The following is a 19,691-nucleotide window of genomic DNA, read 5'->3' as shown; positions in this document are numbered from 1 at the left end:
AATGGCAGGCAGGGTGGAACACACTTCACTTTTTTCTTTTATGGGCGACTTGGATGCAGCCATGAACACTGATATACTGTCACCTTTGAAGTGAAAACGGTGAAGGCAACATAGAGTCTGTTTCTACTCACAGGATTACTATAAGTCTAACAAACGAACCTCCTCAACCACATAATCACTGGTTAAGAGAATAACAGTTGGGATATATTACACAGCACGTGAACATTGTGTCCTTAAAAATTGAAGCTAGAAGCGAGAAAAATGTGGAAGAACTTGTCACCAGGATGCAAGGGACTGAGGAGTATCGATCTAAATACCAATACTATTGATACCAAAGCTAATATCAGTATTGGATCGATACTAGCGTGATGAGATCAATACTTTTGTCACAGTTTGTCTTTGTACGTCCAGCACATTATTCATCACAGAGTTCATGCAAGCGCAGATTCTCTCCAAGTCTGTGCATAAACATTATGCCTTATATTGTGTACGTCTCCCAGAGCCTCTAAAACCGTTCTGACTCATCGGAGAATGGACACGGTCCTTCTGAGGGGGCCCTGTAGTGTCTGAGAGTGTTGTTGGCTGAGAGGCCTCTGTGGATCATCCCACAGACACTTGATCAGTTTTGGATCTAGTGAATTCAGAGGCCAGGTCAATCTTTTTTGTGTGTGTGCCTGTGTCAGGCTGCATCCTGCTGGGGGATGGCTGCTACCATCACGCAGGGCGGGGGTTAGACCTGGTCTGGTCTAACACTGCTTCTGCCTATACTCCCCCCCTCGTAATTACAATGGTTTGCTCTTACCGCTCTCAAACAAGCGATTGAAGACGTCTGGCTTCTCTTGCTCGTACACCCTGCTGAGAACACAAGCACGAAGAGCAGCCTCTGCTTTCTTTAACTCAGCAAATACTAGTTATGAATTGTGAGCGACGCTGGTATAGTGTTCTTTTTCTGCACATGAGCGACAGCCAGTCCCTCTACGAGTGTCAATATGCAATCAATACATGTGTGCAGCCGTCCATTTTAGGTCAACAGTTTTATCCATGCAATAACACTGCCTCACCATAAAGAGGCCATGGAGCCCCCTGGTCTCCATTACACACAGCTGACTTCAGGGATAATTCAGCAGCTGGGTAAGTTCTCAAGTACCACAACTGCTTTTGCTCTATAAAAGTTACAGTGTGTGGCTTTGAGGGCTGAATGACATTTAAAAAAAAAAAAAAAAAAAAAAAAAAAAAAACACTTCTTGCCCCCAGAGATGTTCTTGTCAGACCGTGCTTCAAAGGTTAGCGTCGCTGGCTATGAAGAACTTAACATAGACAGTGTCAGGAACATTTCACCCAAGACTGTAACTTTACTTTTAAACCTACTTACATGACCATGTCATGAAAGAATGAGTCCTCAATTATAAACTGAGAAGAGTCTTAATTTGCAAGTTTTAATGGAAACATGGACTGATGCAGACGTAGACCCTGTAGACATACTCCTCATTAGGCTGTGCTATGCAGCAGCCAGAGCACATTAACTGGCTCAGAGAAGCTAAATTGATTTAAGAATCCTTCAGCCTTACAGAACCTAATTTGCACTATAAAAGGTAAATGGAAGACACTCGCTGAATTATGCATGTCAGAGGTGTAGCTGCATTTATCTCGAAATGCACACATCCATATTGCACATCCTTGGAAAACATGCCTACCCATCTGTGGCGAGAGAATAAACACACAGGAAGATCACACTTAAAGACAAAAGGCCACAATCGGCTTCACATTCATTCATTCATTCATTCATGTATGTATGAAAAAGTGCTGAATTACTCACCAGAGGAAACTCATGGGAAACCCTCCCATCAGGAGGAAGCTTGGCACCGAATCCCAGGGCTGGAAACATCTTATCACTGTCATAGTCCTGGATGATCTCCCCAACAGCCTTCAGGGCCATGGCGTAGGCATTCATCTGATATGGGTTCATGTAGTGTAGTGAAGTGGACTGGGATGGATTTCCTTTCAGGACGAGAGAAGTCAGAGTCAACGATGCAAACCACGAGACTCGGAGTGAAGTGTCAGCGGCAACAGGAGAAACATGAGTGTGCTACACTAAATTGGAAGTTTTTGAATCAGAGGTGGGACTCAGTGAAAGAGATTGGCTCATGAGAAACGTATTGGAAGTTTAGTGGCTTTGTTTGGATCGCGTGTTTAGTAGTATATCAAGATGGCGTCCATATGTGACGAAAATCTGGACAGAAAGCGGATCTGAAAGCTCGGATTTCAAAGTGTCTTTTGTGCAACGCGCATTGAAATCCATAATGAGAGACGAGCTAAATAGAAGCCATCCATACGGCCACAACCGCCTCCGGAGAGATGCCAAAATAACCTGTCAGCTGGTAGATTGGGGCAAGCCTTCCCTGTTTCATGCTTCCCGCATTGGAAACCCATGAAATTACCACAGCAACCGATGCAGATAAGTTCGTGACGTGTGGACGCACAAATCAAAACTGATCACTTGCAAATAAGTGAGGGCTAATAACAGAGATACAGAGAGATATATTTCCCCCCGTCTGAGCACAGCTGGGGAAAACTTTCACCGATAATGTGAATTTTCAGAATTTCCTTGAACACGGGGATAAATCAAGGAGCGCGAGTCTCACACGCAGAGATTCAGCTCGGTTCACTCGAAAATACGTTGATGAATATGTATGATTTGAATAGAAAATATTAGGCCTGTCAAGATTTAGCTCACATTATTATTATTATTTTATTTATTTTTTTACAAAAAGGTATGATTTTATGGCACATCATGTTGGCCGTACATAGTAATAACAGAACGGAATAAAGGGACATGTCACTTTCTTTGAGGCTGTATGAGGAGTTCATCTATAATCAGTGTGCGCTTTAGAGAACATTGTTTAGATAATCAGCGCCGCAATGAACGGCTGTGGCCGAGGTCTAGTGGCAAAACACACGTCATGCAACCCCATCGTCACAGAAAGCAAACGATCCCTTTAACAACATTATATACACTAAACTGTGGTTTAATTACACTAATCGAGACACTTTGGCTGAGATGAGGCATCTTGGCATTAGGTAGGTACTATTCACAAATCAGGTACTTTTAATCGCAATTACTCTGACTGTTTTGTTTTGGAGCTGGATGACGTCCTCACACGGCAGAATTAGCCATTTACAACCATTTACAGCCATTGATTAACATCATTTTAACTATTTAGTTAACTATTTTGGTTTGTGTTGTTTTTTGTTTTTAACTAATTTGCTCAATTGTGTTCGTCCAAATCAGGTGATAATGTTTCGCCTGTGAACCTTATCGACAGAAATACTTCAGCCACAGGAAATAGAGGAGCTCACAAACAGGGGCAAAACTCCAACCTCTGTTTGATTTATGGAAAATGCCAGTCATACAGTGGATGACAAATGAAAGCAGAGCAGGGTGATGGTAGTCAAAACACTCACCATTTGATGCAGTGAAATCAATGGCCACTGTGAAGTGAATCTGAGTCCTGAAACAGATGAACAGAGGGGGGGGAGAGGATGCCGTTAACAAAAGAGAGGCAAGAGAACTCGGCGCTGCAGTTTAATGAAGCTTTCAGCCTGCTCTCTGCTCTTTCTCTCATCTGAGGAGAGGTGTGACAAAACTAAAGCGTGTTGATAATGCACCTTTACTGTGCACTTTCACGGCCGCTTCTTCACAGCCACCCTGAGTTATGCAACACTGGATCAAATGAGACTTTTATTATCCTATTTACAAAACAGAAAGAGAGACACATACATTCTTTATGGTCAAACTTCATCCAAAGGACTTTGATCTTTAAATAACTTACTTAAAGATTCAGGAGCACAGTTGCAACATCGCAAATACACCCCACAGAATCTAGAGAAACTGATAATAGCACCAGTAATTTCCCACATGGCTTCCACAAATACATAATGAGTTGCTGCAGCTGGTTTAATTATTAACATCACACGTAGCTCATATCTGAGGAAAGATATGAGGATGAGGAAGGCATCGCAGCGGCAAAAGAAATTGGTACATTAGCACACAGACACTATGGTACTCTTCATATTGTCACTGTGTTATTGTTTTTGTTCAGTTGCCGTCCATGGGAAAGCATCAGGACCAACAAAGCTGGCACACAACGTTTCTAAAAACTATTTCTTATTCATGAGCCTGTAACGACGGCCAGGACCTTAAACAGGAGCTAAACATGGCCTAACTAGTCTCTGCTGGGTTTGTCTGTTTCCCAGGAGAGGTAAATGAAGAGTGAAGGGAAGGGGAGCGCAGATCAAAGTGTGCGCTCTTTCATTGTGATTAACACTGATTGCCTCTTCCTGACTTCACAAATTCCCACAAGCGCAGCATTGGAGATAATGGCGGCTTCCTCCAGGGGAGACTCTGACCTCGGCTCATTAATCAGCATTGAGTTGGACCCGCTCAGCTGACAAAAGGGGAATTGTTACGGTGGCACGGTGCCTCAATTTTAAGGTCTCTGCTGATTTACGGGGTTAGTTTCGAATGTTTGGCCAAAAAAAAAAAAGCAAAGTTGCGAACAGCCGCACACAGGATAGTGAACAGTCAGTTAGATCATTAGCTAGAAGTTTATTTGGAGACATTTGGAGACAATGTGTTGTCTACAGCTATTCCTAAAGCAGACCCAGTCTTAATGAATACAGAAGGTATTTAATGACCTGCAGCATTCCTGATGGGTTCTGTTGTATAGTGAACTGCACATGCTGAACACACAAAGCTGTACTTTCAAAGGAGGATTTACAGAAAAGGACCTAATGATTCTTAATAATCATAGATTATTTAGAGTAGGTCCCTCAATGTGCTCCTTAGCATCTGGGTTATGTGGTCATTTGTTGGTTAACTTAAAGAGGAAATCTTAGCAATTCAGACTGATGCTGCACAATGCTCCGGTGGTTAGCACTGATGCCTCACAGCAAGAAGGTTCTGGGTTCGACTGGGTTTCTCTTCGGGTACTCCATAAAATTGGCTTTAGGTGTGAGTGTGGTTCTCTGTCTCTCTGTGTTAGAGGGATGACCTGTCCAAGTCCAGGTCCAGGTCCAGATCCAGACCCAGGACCTGTCCAGATAGCTGGGATACGCTACACCCCCCCACCCGCAATTTTGCTGTCACACACCTTCACTAATCACTACCCTTTTTTCTAACCTTAATAACAATCTTGAGCGTTCAGTTTTTATAATTTAAACCAATTATACTTTATTATGTTTCCTGTAAGATGCTGAAATTACTACATGAGAATATGGAAGTGAATTATGTGCATTAAAACTTAAGGGACTGTAATTTAGTTACATGGCCATAGGCTACTCTCAGACTATGTTTAAGATATTCATTGCATTTGAAGGCAAAATGTTATTTTGTAATTTTAGACACATTTCAGACAGTAAATAAGAAACCTCTCTATAGAGTATGATCCACATATTACAATAATTACAATAGTTTTTTCTAACTATTCATGCAGCAGAGGACAAACACTGATTAACAGTTGATGGTGTTGAAAATAAGTCAGTGCTGAGATTATCTTACAAAAATGCGCATTGCATCATTATACCTGATTAAATATTATATAGAATTACACAATGAGACTCTCCAACTTCTTTTGTTAGTATAATAGTTGAAAGTTACTTGCTTCCTCTTCCTCTATACCACCACCACTGTACAGTAGTTCTCCGTGAGGGTTCACTGGTTAAACAGATTCAGAATCAGTGACGCCACTTTCTATTAGGGAAAAGTACTGAAACAAACAGACCATGGACTCACATCGCTCTCTGGGGCTCAGTATTTGCTGCTGCAGGACACGTTACACAGAGAACTGAACTTTACAGTAGTACACAAAGCAGCATTTTAAGCATTTAAGGTAAAATAAGAACAGTTTTTATATAAGAGATCAGTATTTTGGTTTATGGGTTTTAGCTCCATCATTTTTAAAATAATGCTTTCATGTTCAAAAACAAATATTTTTCTCTTGCTGCACGTCACTGTAGCACCTCCTTTCACACTCAGTTTTAAGATGTAATCACGTGAAAAAAAAAATATTTTCACGACAGAAACAGCATCTTCTTGACACATCAATACCAAACTTTTCCTGGCCTGGGTATCTCTTTCAGCGCTGAGCACAAATTGTTCGCGACTAAGAAAATCAATATTGATTAATGTTGACAGATAGCTGCAGTATCGTCGGCTTAGCAGGTATTTAGACGCTATCCTCAAACCACACATTCCTTGAGAGCGAGCACTTTTTCAGGCTTTTTTTTTTTTAGACCCTACTGTGAGTGATATACTGCTTAATAGACAATTTCATGTCACCGTTTCCTTCATTTGGTCAAGGGTGAATAAATTTGACTGCAGCGTTTAAATGACCTCATAAAATGCATAAAAATCCTCAGAACAGGCTGTACAGTAATAATAATTTATTATTCTTACATTGTCCTTTTTATAGCACCACTTGGTGTTCTTTCAGATTTGTTTTCAGCTAATATGAGAGCTCCCCACCTTGTTTGCACATCACGCCGCATTACTGAAATTGTTTAAAACTGCCGCAAATGTACCAGTGTCATGTCGACAATCCCCTTCCAGTTGGATGAGACACGAGGCAGGAGTCTTTGTAATGGCACGGGAGTCCTGGTGGGGTGGGACATTGTACGTAATGCAAAACAGCGTGACAAAAAATGCACCTGCAGTTCGTCTACAGTCTCATCCGTGGAAACACAGACAACATCAATAAGCAGATAGAAATGAAGGCGGATATAAACACGGCTGCAGGGTTAGTTTCAAGTCCCGAGACACATTCAAGACATAACACCATGTTGGTTTACTGCCATTAAAACTAATGCAGTCTAATTGTACCAGCAGGTGTTTCTATTACTTTCTTCCTGTATCCCAATAGACTTGATGACAGAAAATTTGCGTGCATACTGCTACAAAGCTGACACTGACATTCATATCGCAGCAACACAACTTCTCTACAAAAAGTGAAGTCCCACCATTGTTTTATCAGTATGTGCCAGAGGATGTGGACATTAAACAAAATGAAGGTCAAGGAGTTCTAGACCAGCATGCCTCAGACTGCAGAGAACTGCCCTGACAGTTTCTAGTCCCGGCGATTCCCTGGACACAACTGAACACAACTGTGTCACACGGCGACTCACACAGTGAAGTATTCTTGTCTCTATGTCCCCGTAAGCTCAAACAGGAACAGGACCGACCGCGGCCCGGTGTCAGAACGAGACGCCGGGCGACGCGAAGCCGAGCAGAGCCGACACAATATGTGAGTTCATCTCTTTTCTGAACACACGACAAGGTTTAATATTGTGCAACATATCTCCCTATTTTCAACAATCAGCAGATATCAAAAGGGCAGTAGAGGCAGAAGACGAAGAAGAGAAATTGTATGTCGCCGTCAAAGCAATTTTACAGTGGAACCCAAAGATAATCTATATCAAATGAAAAAAAAAACAGTATCTGTTTCTCCCATTTCAGGACAACAGGATATTTTGGGATGAAGCTATTAAACCTTAATAAGACGGAGGCACAATAGAGACTCGTCAGAAACCATGACAAAGTCAATCTTACCGTAGATTTCATTTAAAGAGAAATATTGCAACAAGTGCTGAAAAGAATATAAATCTTTCATTGGTCTCTTTGAATCGGATCAGTATGAGGCTTTGAGACTTTAATTACCTCTATTTGACTATATCTCTTGCCCCAATTTGAGGTTAATGAAAATTAATGAAAAACCAATTCACTGTGAAACCAGTCAGGATGCAATGGTGGGTCTGAAAAAGAAATTGCTTTTTCCCTTCGCTTCAGAAATCATCTAAAACGCATTGTGTTTAGTTATCACCTGTTAGAAAGGGAGCAGCAAAGCAAACACACATGAAAGGAGAGAAATCAATAGCAGAGATCTAAAATATCCAATTTGGGTCCTAGATCAGTTTAATACAGCGCGCTGCTCGCGCTCCTACTCACATTTCTCATCATCTGTCTGAATGACAGTGCTGGCAGGCGTGGAGGTTCAATTTTTTTTTTCTTCTCTTGCTTTTTATGTATTTGCATGAGTTGGAGAAAAGTCATCTCCTTCACCCAGCAAGTCCAGATGCCAAATCAAAACTAAGCGGCCCACAGGGTAAACACCGACTGCTTTCTGTGCCAAAATCCAGAAATTTATTCTTTTGTTGTCGCAAATACGAATGCATGAAATTTAAACAGCAGCAGAATGAAATCCGAGTCTGATTCAAAAACAGGTTTTGAGCGAAAACATGTGTTGATGGGAGGACACCGTGCCGCCGCACACTGACAGAGATTAAGATACAGCAACGGCATTTGTTACAGGAAAAAGACAGACAGACAAAGTTGAGTTTGTAGCACCGTGATCTATTTCACATTGACGGTAAGTTATCCAACATTACACGAATTAAAATCAAGGCTTAACTGAAGACGTCTCCTCATTTAAACGCTCTAATTCTGATGTGTCATTTTCCATGGATACAGTTAATCTTTCCCATCACAGATAAGCAGCACGCTCCCTGTTCCATCCCTCCACTGCCAGTGCTAGAAATCTTGTTTATTTTCTTCATCAGTCTGTCACGCAATCTGCTCCGAGCCGGCAATCTGTCTAATCTTTTACTTTTTTTTCCCTTTCCTCGTTCGATAAATTGGGGTTTTTATTTTGCAAAAAAAAAAAAAATTGCCGTCATGTGAAAACACAAGCACATCCCGTGAAAACTGCCTCCTCTTGACGTGAAACGGATTTGATCGTCTTTGAAAAAGTGCATACAGACGACTATACAACCGCACAATAAGTATTGGCTTTTCCAGAAATTCATTCAACAATAACATCGATGAGTATAGTATTCTACAGTGGGAAAAAAACAAAAAAAAAACAAAGTGCAACCTTGGCAACGCGAGCTAGATGTATTGCCCCCTGTCAGCGGAAATCACTTCTTGTAAGAATGTCTTGTCTCGAATGTTCTTCTTGGACAGCAGAGGCTTTTTCCTGGCACGCCTTCCACGCAGGTGACAATTGTGTTATAAAATGTTGGGCTTCTTGACTCCCTTTTGTCCATTTTTATTCTAACGGCCTTCAGATTCTTGTATGATGACGCTCTACACATGTGCTTATACAAGCTCACACCATGAATAAGCTCTGATTCGTTTTGTTTATCTAGTCTCGTACACAGATACAGTAGCGTTACTGATCCTGTGGGAAATTCAGTATGCAGCATCAACCATACTTAGAGACAACAAGGAACTTACAAGCCGGCGCACCTTGAATACAAATTATTATAAGGTAAAAAGTTAAAAATGTAATGAGGTACAACTGCATAAAATGGACATTATATAGAGTAAATATATGTCTAATATAAAGAGTTGTAAACAAATACAAAGGTAAATATATAAAAAATATATAGAAAACTATATACACAACTATGATATATAAACATTCTGTTTAAAGTATATAATCGTTGCAGTCAGTACATTCATCTGAAAGTGTGATTAATTTATTAATATATAAGTGTGGTTGTTTTCCTTTTTTTAATTCTGAAAATGATAAAATGTAAATTTTGTGGGTTGTTTCTGTATAGTACCATCATTAATGAATGCGGTTGTATATGTTTTTAAACATGACTGTACATAAATTTGCAGTATCACATGAGTTTTTATCCTGACGAGGGCTGAATGGTCCTGAGACGCATTTTACAGACAAAAGGAAGCCTCTGTCAAAACAGAAAGGGCCAGATATCCTTGATTTATAGTACATACGGAGGGAGATAGGACACTGATCCACCATAGCTGTCACATTTTTGATGGTATCTTCCAGAAAACTCTTATCTCTACGGCTCCTTTTAATACGCAAGGTCTTCCATTGTTGAGAGCACTTCTCAAAGGAAGCATTAGGGAGATGATGAGACCAGACAGCATCGAGGCTGCGGCAGGTCTTTCAAGATGATGCAAAAGACTTCAAGAGAAAAGTCATTACACAGATGGTGAAAAGGTTTTTTTTTAAAAAAAAAGAAAAAAAACAAAAAACAGCCGTGTGTTGTTAATGCAACAATTGCTGCTACAGGGCTCTCTCTCCTACTCAGGAAACTGGAGGGATGCTGAATAAATTATGAGCTTTTAACACCTCAAAATGTCTCTAACGAAACAATGAAGTACCACTCGCACGATGCTTCACTCCCATCAACGAGTCGTATTAATTGATGGGCTAATCGCAGTCTTGTTTCTATGTGAAACAGTTTCATGGTTGAAGTGAAATTTCAAACTGACTGGTATATTAAGAAGTATTACATTTAAATAACAAAGAACAACCATTTAAGAGCAACGTTAAGTACCAGGACGGGTGCAGCGCAGACGTTTATTCTGCCAATAAACTTAATAAGAGCCCAATCAGAATCATGTTAACGGCTCCATCAGAAGCTTTTTCACTGAATTTCAATTTCATGCCTTCACTGAAACTTCAATGACAGAATCACAGAAACATACCTTTAGTTTCACCCACTTGGGTTAATTTATAGATGGATCGATCCTTAAATACATGATGTCTACAAGTAAAAAGAAGATGCTGTTCAATAAATCCAGCAGCAACGTGTCCTAATAAAAGTTCAGTGGAAACAAAATACTTTTTGTAAAGGAAATGTTTCTCTTGCTGGTCTGTAGTATTTTTTCCCCCTCAGCACTCAGTTGAATATATATGGAGCCGTCTGCAAGAAATCTGGGTAAGATTTCTGATTATGCCATATCTGATCAAGAGGTTAGCGCTCATGTCTCCCTCCCTACATTTGCGAGATGTGATTTTGCTGTCCGAGAAAACGCATCTGTTTTCTTTTGTGACGTTTATTTGGACTCTCTCTTCATAAAATGTGAGTTTCTGTAGGTATTTATCTCCTAAAAATCCAATAAAAATGCGGCAATGTTGTTTAGCTTATTTATGTTCATGTGCTTCCACAACACGTGTGTTACCCCTCGCTTTAGCTTCCTTTTCTTTCAAATGTTGCAAAGCAGTTTGCACTAATTTAAAGAAAAAAACAACAGTGGTATATTTTATGCATATGCCCCACTACTATTTAGGTTACTGTAAATTTGAAACTGATTATCTATGTTTTTATGCGTATTATGTTAAGCCGCACCAACATAAAAATAAGTAAACACAAATTTAGTGTATCTGGTGTATTTGTGACCTAGTTGTCTTCAAATTCCCCCTCTATCTCCATTTTTCTGCAGTGTCTTAAGATAGAAGATAGATAGAAAAGGTGAGCATTAAAAACAGTGATACTCTGAGAATGAGTGAGTGTTCTGCATCTGTGGGTAGAGCATGTGTGTCCATTTGTGTGAACTGGAGAGAGACCGACGGGACAGATCTGGGACACTCAGCCATCAGTGGCAAAGCAGCAGCACTAAAGAACCAAAACCAGGGCAGCCACTGATCCACTGAGAAACATTTCCATATGTGACAGGTTGCCTGTCCTTAATTAAGCTCTCAGATCTCCTCCATATTTTATCAGAATCATTCATATTCATCCACAATGTAGGCATTGCAGTGGGTATGGTCGTTCTCCTTAGGGGCAACACTCTACTCGTATGTGGAAATTCAAGGCCACTCGACAACAGCAGCGTTCAATAACACTGAAGAAAATGTGGAAGGGTACTTGAACTGCAATGAGGAGTCGGGGATAGGATGAGTTGGGGGAGCTAAAGTAATGTACTTAGAACTGCTGCAGTGAATCTCACAGTCGTAATTTTCTACCTTATTTCCATGCATTAGTCACAGCGATGGCATGCCTACAATGTCTGCTATGCTCACTAATGTTCTCTGTTGCTGTAAAAAATTCCCACCAACTCCCAACTCCCACCATCAACTGATAATCTAATACCACGTTTATGTACTGTAGAGAAACCACTGAAGGAGTTCAGTCAAATGTATTTTTCCCACTTACTTCCAGCTGCGTGTAGGCTTTTGTCAGGCAAACTGGCTTCACAAAATACACGGATCAGACCATAACATTATGACCTAATACTGCGTAGGTCTTGAATGGGCGTTCAAAACAGTTGTGACTCATCAGAGTATGGATACAGACCTTCTGAGGGTGTCCAAAGGTTTCCCAGCAGAAAACTGAATTGCCACAAGATGGTTGATGTTACTTCTCCTGTCGGTGGTTTTAATGTTTTGGCTGATCGGCGTACGGCTTCGTAGGTGTGTAGCTTACTGCAGATTAAAAACCCAAAGTCACGAGCCCACTGCGGTGCCATTTGTCTGTGCAGATGACTGGTGTGTGCGACATGGCGACAACAGGGAAACCTCTTCAAAGATAAACAATCAGCGCCAACAGAAGGAAGAGGGAAGAGGGCTGCTAGCCACAATCTGTGTTGGATGCATGCAAAAGCTCCCATTGGGTTTATCGAGCAGGCAGAAACCCTTTTTTAGTCTGTGTGGAGTTTATGGAGACAGTAAGTTTATGCCATACATAAATGGAAAAGGCTCGGACGTAAATAGTAAATGTTTACAGCACTGGTAATAAACCAAGAAAACAGTACATTGACATTTAATGTTGGTTTCCGGCTACCTACTTACAAACTAATGTATTAAACGCCGGTGGTAATGTAACAGAGATTACGGCTGGTATGTTCACGCTCACACGAATTACAGCTGAGTTACATTTACTGTACAAGAGGCTCCCCTAGAGAAGCTCAGATGTGGTGCATAATGGAGCATGGAGGAAATTCGCAGTCCTCTACCAGTGCTGAACGGTGCCGCGGTGTTTGTGGTTTAAACGGGCAGAGAGCGCAGGCACATAATATATGAGCATAACAAGGGGCTGGAATTTACCATTTACAGTGAGCCCTGAGGTTACAGAGGGAAGGCCTGTTCCTCCATTTAACTGTTTATGTTGTTAGACAGGGAACTTCTTGTGAACAACTTATTTTTCTTTTCATGCTATTCACAGTGGGGTGTTTATTAAGGCTGGGTACTGCTACTGATTTACTGAAGTCATTTCAACTTCATTCAATTAATATAATGACATTTCGATCTCCAAACAGAAACAGTTGCCGTTGGTCATTCATTTCTGAGATTCGTGGTGTTTTCCCAATATTTTACCCATAGTTGGCGCCATATTCTTAATCTTTTCCTTTTGCTCTTCTCTGTCGACGTATTTGTTAAAACCAAAAATGTTGCCGCACATAAGCTTTGAGGCCTCTGCTGTCGATGGTTTCAGCTTCTGTTTTGTTCACATCTTGTTGCGTGGTCTCGTGAGACATTCAAAACCAGTCTTGCAAGATAAGAGGATGTAGGAAATTGCATTCATTTAAGAAAATCAAAGATTTTATGACCCTAGTGTTCCTATAGATGACATATAAGTCATTTTTCGTTTTTCATATTTTTTCAATAACCCGAGAAGGAATTAAAAAATAATGCTCAATCATTCTGCTTCATTCAAAATACATGCTCTAAAATCGTGAATCAGCAAATACTGAACCAGAGATGTGACCTGCTTCACAGAGGAGACCAAGTACATAGAAAACATGAAAACCACTTGTCACCATGTGTCAAACTCTGCACACGCATCTGTCTGTTCATAGAAATTCAAACTTTCAAGTGAAATAATACAAATAATCAAATTTTTTTGAGTAGAAGGCATGTTTAAGAAATGTAATCACGTGGACTCACCCTCCTTTGATGTAATCCAGGAAGGTGTGCTCTGACTCCACGTTGAAAGACAACAAGGACACCTGAGAAAAAAAGAACGAAAAACAAACAAAACAAAAAAACTGATTAATTCACGCTTTGCAATTAAGAAAAACACAATAAACCGATCTACACATTAACACTGACCTCGGAGCTAACCACCCACAAAATGACTTATCCACGCAGAGTGATTTTGTTGTCCGAGCTGCGTATTAGTATTACAATCACTGAACATCAGTGCGGCTGCAGACTGATGGATGATACGCGTGATGGATTTCTATTCGCAGATTTTAATTACTGAGTCACAGCACAGAGCAAGAGCGGTGACAACACCGTGGCTCTTTTATGAACATCTATCACCTCGGTTCGCTGAGACGACGACAAGCCAGAGTCCCTTAATGCATTTCAACAGACCTGGGTATTCACCCCATCCGAGGTCACTGCAATGTTTTCCCTTCTACTTACATTCACTGTCTGGATCACGGTCTCCGAGACTGCGAATGGAACAAAAACATTTACGAGGCGAAACTGCTTTGCGCAGTCCACTTAGTGGAAACTTCCTGGTGAATACAAAAGCAGCGGGGGGCGGGTGTGTGCGTGCGCCGGCAGATTTCCTCTTTTATCTCAGATCTCAGACTCACCGTTCCAGAGTTGATGTATCTCTTTTTCTTTATTTTCTTCTTGGCGTTCACCACCTGGCACGAGAGGCAGAATGGAAACGGAGGATAATGATAATGTAAACTTGCAGCACAATTCTTTTCATCCACCCTTAAGCAAGTAATAAAAACATCTTTGTCCTCCTACTCCATGTCTGTAAGGGTAATGGAGCATAGGGAAGGGAATCCAATAACTGCAGCAGGTGAGAATGAGATACCATTGATCATGCCTCGCAGCGAGAGGCAGATTATTCAAAGGGATTTTTTTTATAAGCACCTATCTACACAGTACTGTACATTCGGTATGTACATTACCAGCCCTGGGGGACAGTGGAAAACATGTTCCATGTCCCATTATGAAGAAAATGAGTCCGGCTTACAGAATGAATTACACTGTAAGCCAATTCACAGGTGTACAATAAAATGTAATGTGGGCAGATACATACAAATAAATGCACACATATAGGGGAGATAAACAAGGCGAGATGAGGGATTATAGCGCTCCCCGCATTAAATGAAAGTTATATTTTAAGCTTCCTGTCAAAAGCACGCACGCAACAGTAAGTAAGGTCAAATATCTCTATTGCTCATTCTGCAGATTCTCCACACACACACAGAATAATACTCCAGGAAATATCTCCTCTGTTCTTTACTCCATTCTGTGGCTTCTAATGCTGCTCCTCAACCTGCGACGCCTCATAAGACCGCTGGACATCACATGCGATTACACCAACCTCCGTTAGCATTAGCCCGCTGTCATCTCAGCTCATGGAGATAATGTCTGCAAAGCCCTGTGCATGTCGGGTTGAGTATGCGGAAGCCTGAGAAGGGCCAAACACTGGAGGCTGTGACCTATTCAAATTCTTTATTTGTCAACAATGAAAAGGTGGCTCCATGTCCTTTTTTTTTTTTTTGGTGTGCGACCTGAAAGAGGCTCAAACTCATTGACCTGGCAAAGGGAGCAGGAAGAAACCGCTGCCCTTCGTTTTTTTTTTAATTGAAACAGAGAAAGGTTTGGTGAAGGGTAATGGATGCACTTCCTTCTGCCATGTCAGCAGTGTGAAAGGCCAGCTCTGTATGCAGCTCACTCTTTCTGACATCCTCTCTGTCTCTCCTAACCTATTCCATCATCCTCTCCGCTCCCCAGTCTCTGTTCTTTTCTTAGGCCACCTCCATGACAAATTCAGAGGCTAATGGAATATGGCAAGTGTTTAAATGAGCAGGGAGCAATATGGCTAACCGGTGCCTCACAGCAAAACCTAATCTGGCCTTCCAAATGCTATCTAAAAATACTTCTAATCAGCCCCACAGTGGTGTTGTATCTCAATTTGTATTCTCACCACAGATGCACTATTTCTCATCTGGTCTACTGCACCACTTAACCTCTGAGAGGCTTAATGTGGAGTGGGACCAGGACGGACAGAGGAGGCTAGCTGTTAATCTCAGAGAGCCGCGACTCGGCTCAAACAGGTAGGACCCAAAGAGTTTCCTGTCATTAAACAAGGCCTCAGTGAGCCAAAGGGCACAATGATTTGCTCTCAAATCGAAATAGGATTCTCACACTGTCCTCTTTTTGTGCTGAGCAGAATAATTTGTGGCAAAGGTGCATCAACAGTTCATCCGTTAACAGTTGGCACACAAACTTGTCCGGTTAGTTTTCTTGCCGTGAACACAGAAACTTCTCACTGAAGAAACAGGTGGAGCCTCTCCTCAGGAGTGGACATAAATCGGTCACGTGTGTGTTGTGATCCCAATTCCACTTTTAAAATTGTTTAAAAGTAAAAGTAAAGTAAGGACCCATTATAAAAGTCCAAAGGAAAATGTGCAACAACAGTTTGACATGAAGATCACTGTCATTGTCTGCACTCACCTCAAACGCATTTAACTGGTTCTGACCCCGACAAAGCTCTTTGTAACTTGTGGTGAATTCCCCGATGAAGTCATGGCTGAAGTAAAGAGACAAAAACACTGCGTCACACAAGTGTTAATGTCAACACACCCGGCTAAAGCATTTACTCTAATTGAATTAAACTATAACCAAAAACAATAATAACAGATAATAACCATTGTTTATTGTAATTAGTAGCAGGAAAGCCATAAGAATTGCCAATGTCTTGGGAATGTCTGCTAATTTGCAGGAGAATTGAGGAAGAAAACACATAAACAAGTTTCATAAATGTCTTCTTAATGAGTTTATAATCATAAATGCGTTTGTATGTGTGCGTGCACGCATCCATTACCTCCCATCTCTGTCCCAGTCATACACTTCTATCTTGATTGTCCTGTGAAACGCAATAAAAGAAGAAAGAGCCTTTGTCTGCGAGGGGAACATTTATGCACCACATGATCTACAACCCTAATGTGATTAAGGACAAACCTCAGAAAGAACATTTCTGAAACAAAACAAGCTATTACAGGCCATTAATTGTCAGTGAAAGCGGAATTAAATCAATGACATAAAGCCCGCTCCGTGTTTTGCATGCAAAAGATGCAGGTATCTTCCTGAGGATTTAATAATGGCGGCATAAACGTGTTACCTCCTTGAAGCCAGACTGTGCTGCACTCTGAGACCAGTCGGATTTTAAAATGCAACAGCTAATAGCAAACCAGTGCCAGTCTCAGTAAACACTGAACCAAGACCAAGAGTCTGTTTCAGTCAAGCATCAAAATAAGTTTTTAGAGCGAGCTGACAACTTCTTAAACAAACTGTTTACTAGCCAGTTTTTGTTTGTCTCACACGGAAGGGGAGCATTTTCTCAGCACATGACAAAGTCAGAACTCTACACTCATGGGAAGGAATATTATTTGCAAGTTCCCGAAATAAGTCGGAAGGTGAAAAACCAAACAACTAGGCCTGAGAGAATTCACTGCAGAATGAGGAAAGCGCTTCCTCTTTTCTTCTTGATCTGTTGGAAGCACGAGTGGCTTGCCAGCGGCCCGCGCTCCCATCATACGCTGTCAATCATGTGTCAGTTAGATCGAGAAAAGGGAGGATGATGGAGGCCTGCCCTCTTATCCTGACCTGAACTCATTCTGTCTGCACCACCACCACGTCCACGTGGCGAGGAGAGAGATGAAGTCAGAATAGAAGAATGAGGCTCAACTAAAACCAGTCGTTATCTCCCTCTATATACTGAAACATATAACAAAGCCTGATATTTAGTGTCAGAGAGACAATACGATCACCTCCTCCTTTTAATCCTGAAAAGAAATAATACATTTTGACACTCCTCAGCCCCTCAGCAATGACTCCCCAGTGACAAGCCAACATTAAAATAATGGATGAGGGTCAGCGGCAGCGCTACAGCACGTTTCACTTCAAATCAATTTCATTTCATTTCTTACGTGAGCGTGAATGGGAGAGATTTCACTTCCCTGTCACTCCTCAACCCACATGATCAAAAGAGATTCATCAGATTCACACACCAGTGAAAGACGCGTCTGCAGAGTGGCAGTAAACACGTCGTCATCCTTCTGTCTGTAGATTTACACGACGAATGCAGGCAAGGAGGAAAAGTGAGGTGCAAATCATGAGTCTTGTCTGCGCTGGAGCATCAGCTGCCCCTGTCCATGCATTTGAAACAAAATGCCAAAGACTTTGAACCGCTGCACACGAGACTCAAGTCTCAATACCCATCTGGTTTTTAGCTGGAACAATTACTTTTTAAACGCAGAATGTGATTTGCCCAAAAAGTACGTGGATCAAAGAGAAGACACACACCGTGCCATAGGGTGCTGACACTGAGAGGCTCTGCTGGATATCTTTTGGAGACAGATCATGACAAAAATCACAACCGAGCTAACGGTGGATAGTTTGCTAGAAAAGTCAAGAGACCCTAAATTGCAGTAGGTTTCTCTTGTCATCAAAATCCTCAAAGGGACTGAGACGCCTTTCATGCTTCTGCTCCATCTGTCTGACCCAATTAGCTTCTGTGGGCAGGTGAGCAGAGACGGGAATCGAAGCACAGAACCTTTGTTGACACCCAGTGTGGTGGAGAGGGCAGGGTTTGACGTGCACTTTGACGACTTCTACACACTCTCGTGGCTGTCTGTGTCCACATGCTTTCATGCCTATGCATGTACGTACACACACACACACACACACACACACACACACACACACACACACACACACACACACACACACACACAGCGGTGATTCTTGTTCCAGCTACCTGTCTGCAGAACGACAGGCACAGCCACTCTCCCTTTCCTCCTTTCTTTTTTTCTCTCTCTCTCTCTTATTTTTTTATTTTCCTGCCAAACTCTCCCTGCTTCTCGGGTGTCTTCTGGGGCCCTTTGCTCCGAGGAGATTCAGATAAGATAAAAGATGCCACTGCGCAGCCAATCAGAAACTTGAAATGCTCTGAAAGGCTGGTGTGCAAATCAATGCGAGGCCAGGCAAGGCAGCATGCAGTCAGTGAAAGGCCTGTAATAGATTCCACCAGCAGATAATCAATCGGGTCTGAGGATTGATGCACTGATCCGTTTTGAAATGAGTGCGTTCACACTGAAACTTTGATTTCCTCAAGAAAATCGCAGCGTGCACGTGTGTGTTCACATTACGACTGAACCTACCTCTCGTAGTCTCCGTTGCAGAGCGCTCTGACGGGGATGGAGAAGGGCTGCCACACAGGGTTCAGTGTGTTCTTCACCACCTCAGTCTTGTGACAGATGGTGAACCTGGAGCCGCAGGTCAACAGGGACTTAAAATCGTAAAGCACACATCACCAAAAAACAAAAAACAAAACAAGAAACGCAATGATGAAATCTACTCGCAGCAGGATGCACCAAGAGTTCAAGGGATCTCGGGCTAATTCTCACGACCTCTTGACTTTGATAAGCCTAAAGGGAAAAAACCCGCAGAGAAGCTGAAGCAAGAGCAGAACTCACGTGCCATCCTCGTTACTTCTGTAGAAGACCATAAAGGGGTCCGACTTTCCGAAGAAGTCTTTTTTATCCAGTTTGTTGGCACAGAATTGCATGGTGGCATAATCCTACAGAGAGACAGAGAGTCACAGAAATGGAAAGACAAAAAAAAAAAGAAAAAAGAAAAAGTAGAGGACATTGTAAATCCATGCTCCTGCCTCTGTTTACCCCCTGTTGTGTGTTTACACATGCTGTGTACCAGGACATGAAAGCACCAAAGCGCCAAATAAAAGCAAAGTGCTGACTGAATCCTAATAATAGGAGAGCGAAACCAACCAGTCGGCTCTAGTTCCCAAAACCTGTAGATGCATTCATTACCATTTCTTTAATAAGCAACTCCCGCTCGGCATCGTGGATGGGATAAGAGACATGAAATTGAAAATACCTTGTG

At 41.7% G+C, this 19,691-nt stretch overlaps 1 protein-coding gene across 1 annotated transcript in view; it reads right to left on the bottom strand.

Annotated features, from left to right (window-relative positions):
- The window catches only part of cpne5a (copine Va), a 71,520-nt gene that overhangs the window by 10,785 nt on the left and 41,044 nt on the right, over positions 1-19,691 (bottom strand). The window contains exons 11-18 of the mRNA XM_047607295.1: positions 19,265-19,368; positions 18,950-19,054; positions 16,612-16,653; positions 16,242-16,317; positions 14,357-14,410; positions 13,698-13,759; positions 3,463-3,509; positions 1,817-1,998 (exon numbers count right to left, since the gene is read on the bottom strand). Coding sequence (XP_047463251.1) covers positions 1,817-1,998; positions 3,463-3,509; positions 13,698-13,759; positions 14,357-14,410; positions 16,242-16,317; positions 16,612-16,653; positions 18,950-19,054; positions 19,265-19,368 — 672 coding nt within the window. The remainder of the gene's footprint in view (positions 1-1,816; positions 1,999-3,462; positions 3,510-13,697; positions 13,760-14,356; positions 14,411-16,241; positions 16,318-16,611; positions 16,654-18,949; positions 19,055-19,264; positions 19,369-19,691) is intronic.

This window comes from Mugil cephalus, chromosome 1 (assembly GCF_022458985.1).
Source record: "Mugil cephalus isolate CIBA_MC_2020 chromosome 1, CIBA_Mcephalus_1.1, whole genome shotgun sequence".
Lineage (NCBI taxonomy): Eukaryota > Metazoa > Chordata > Actinopteri > Mugiliformes > Mugilidae > Mugil > Mugil cephalus.
Note: the sequence above shows the minus strand (reverse complement) of the source record. Positions and strands in the feature narration are given on the sequence as shown.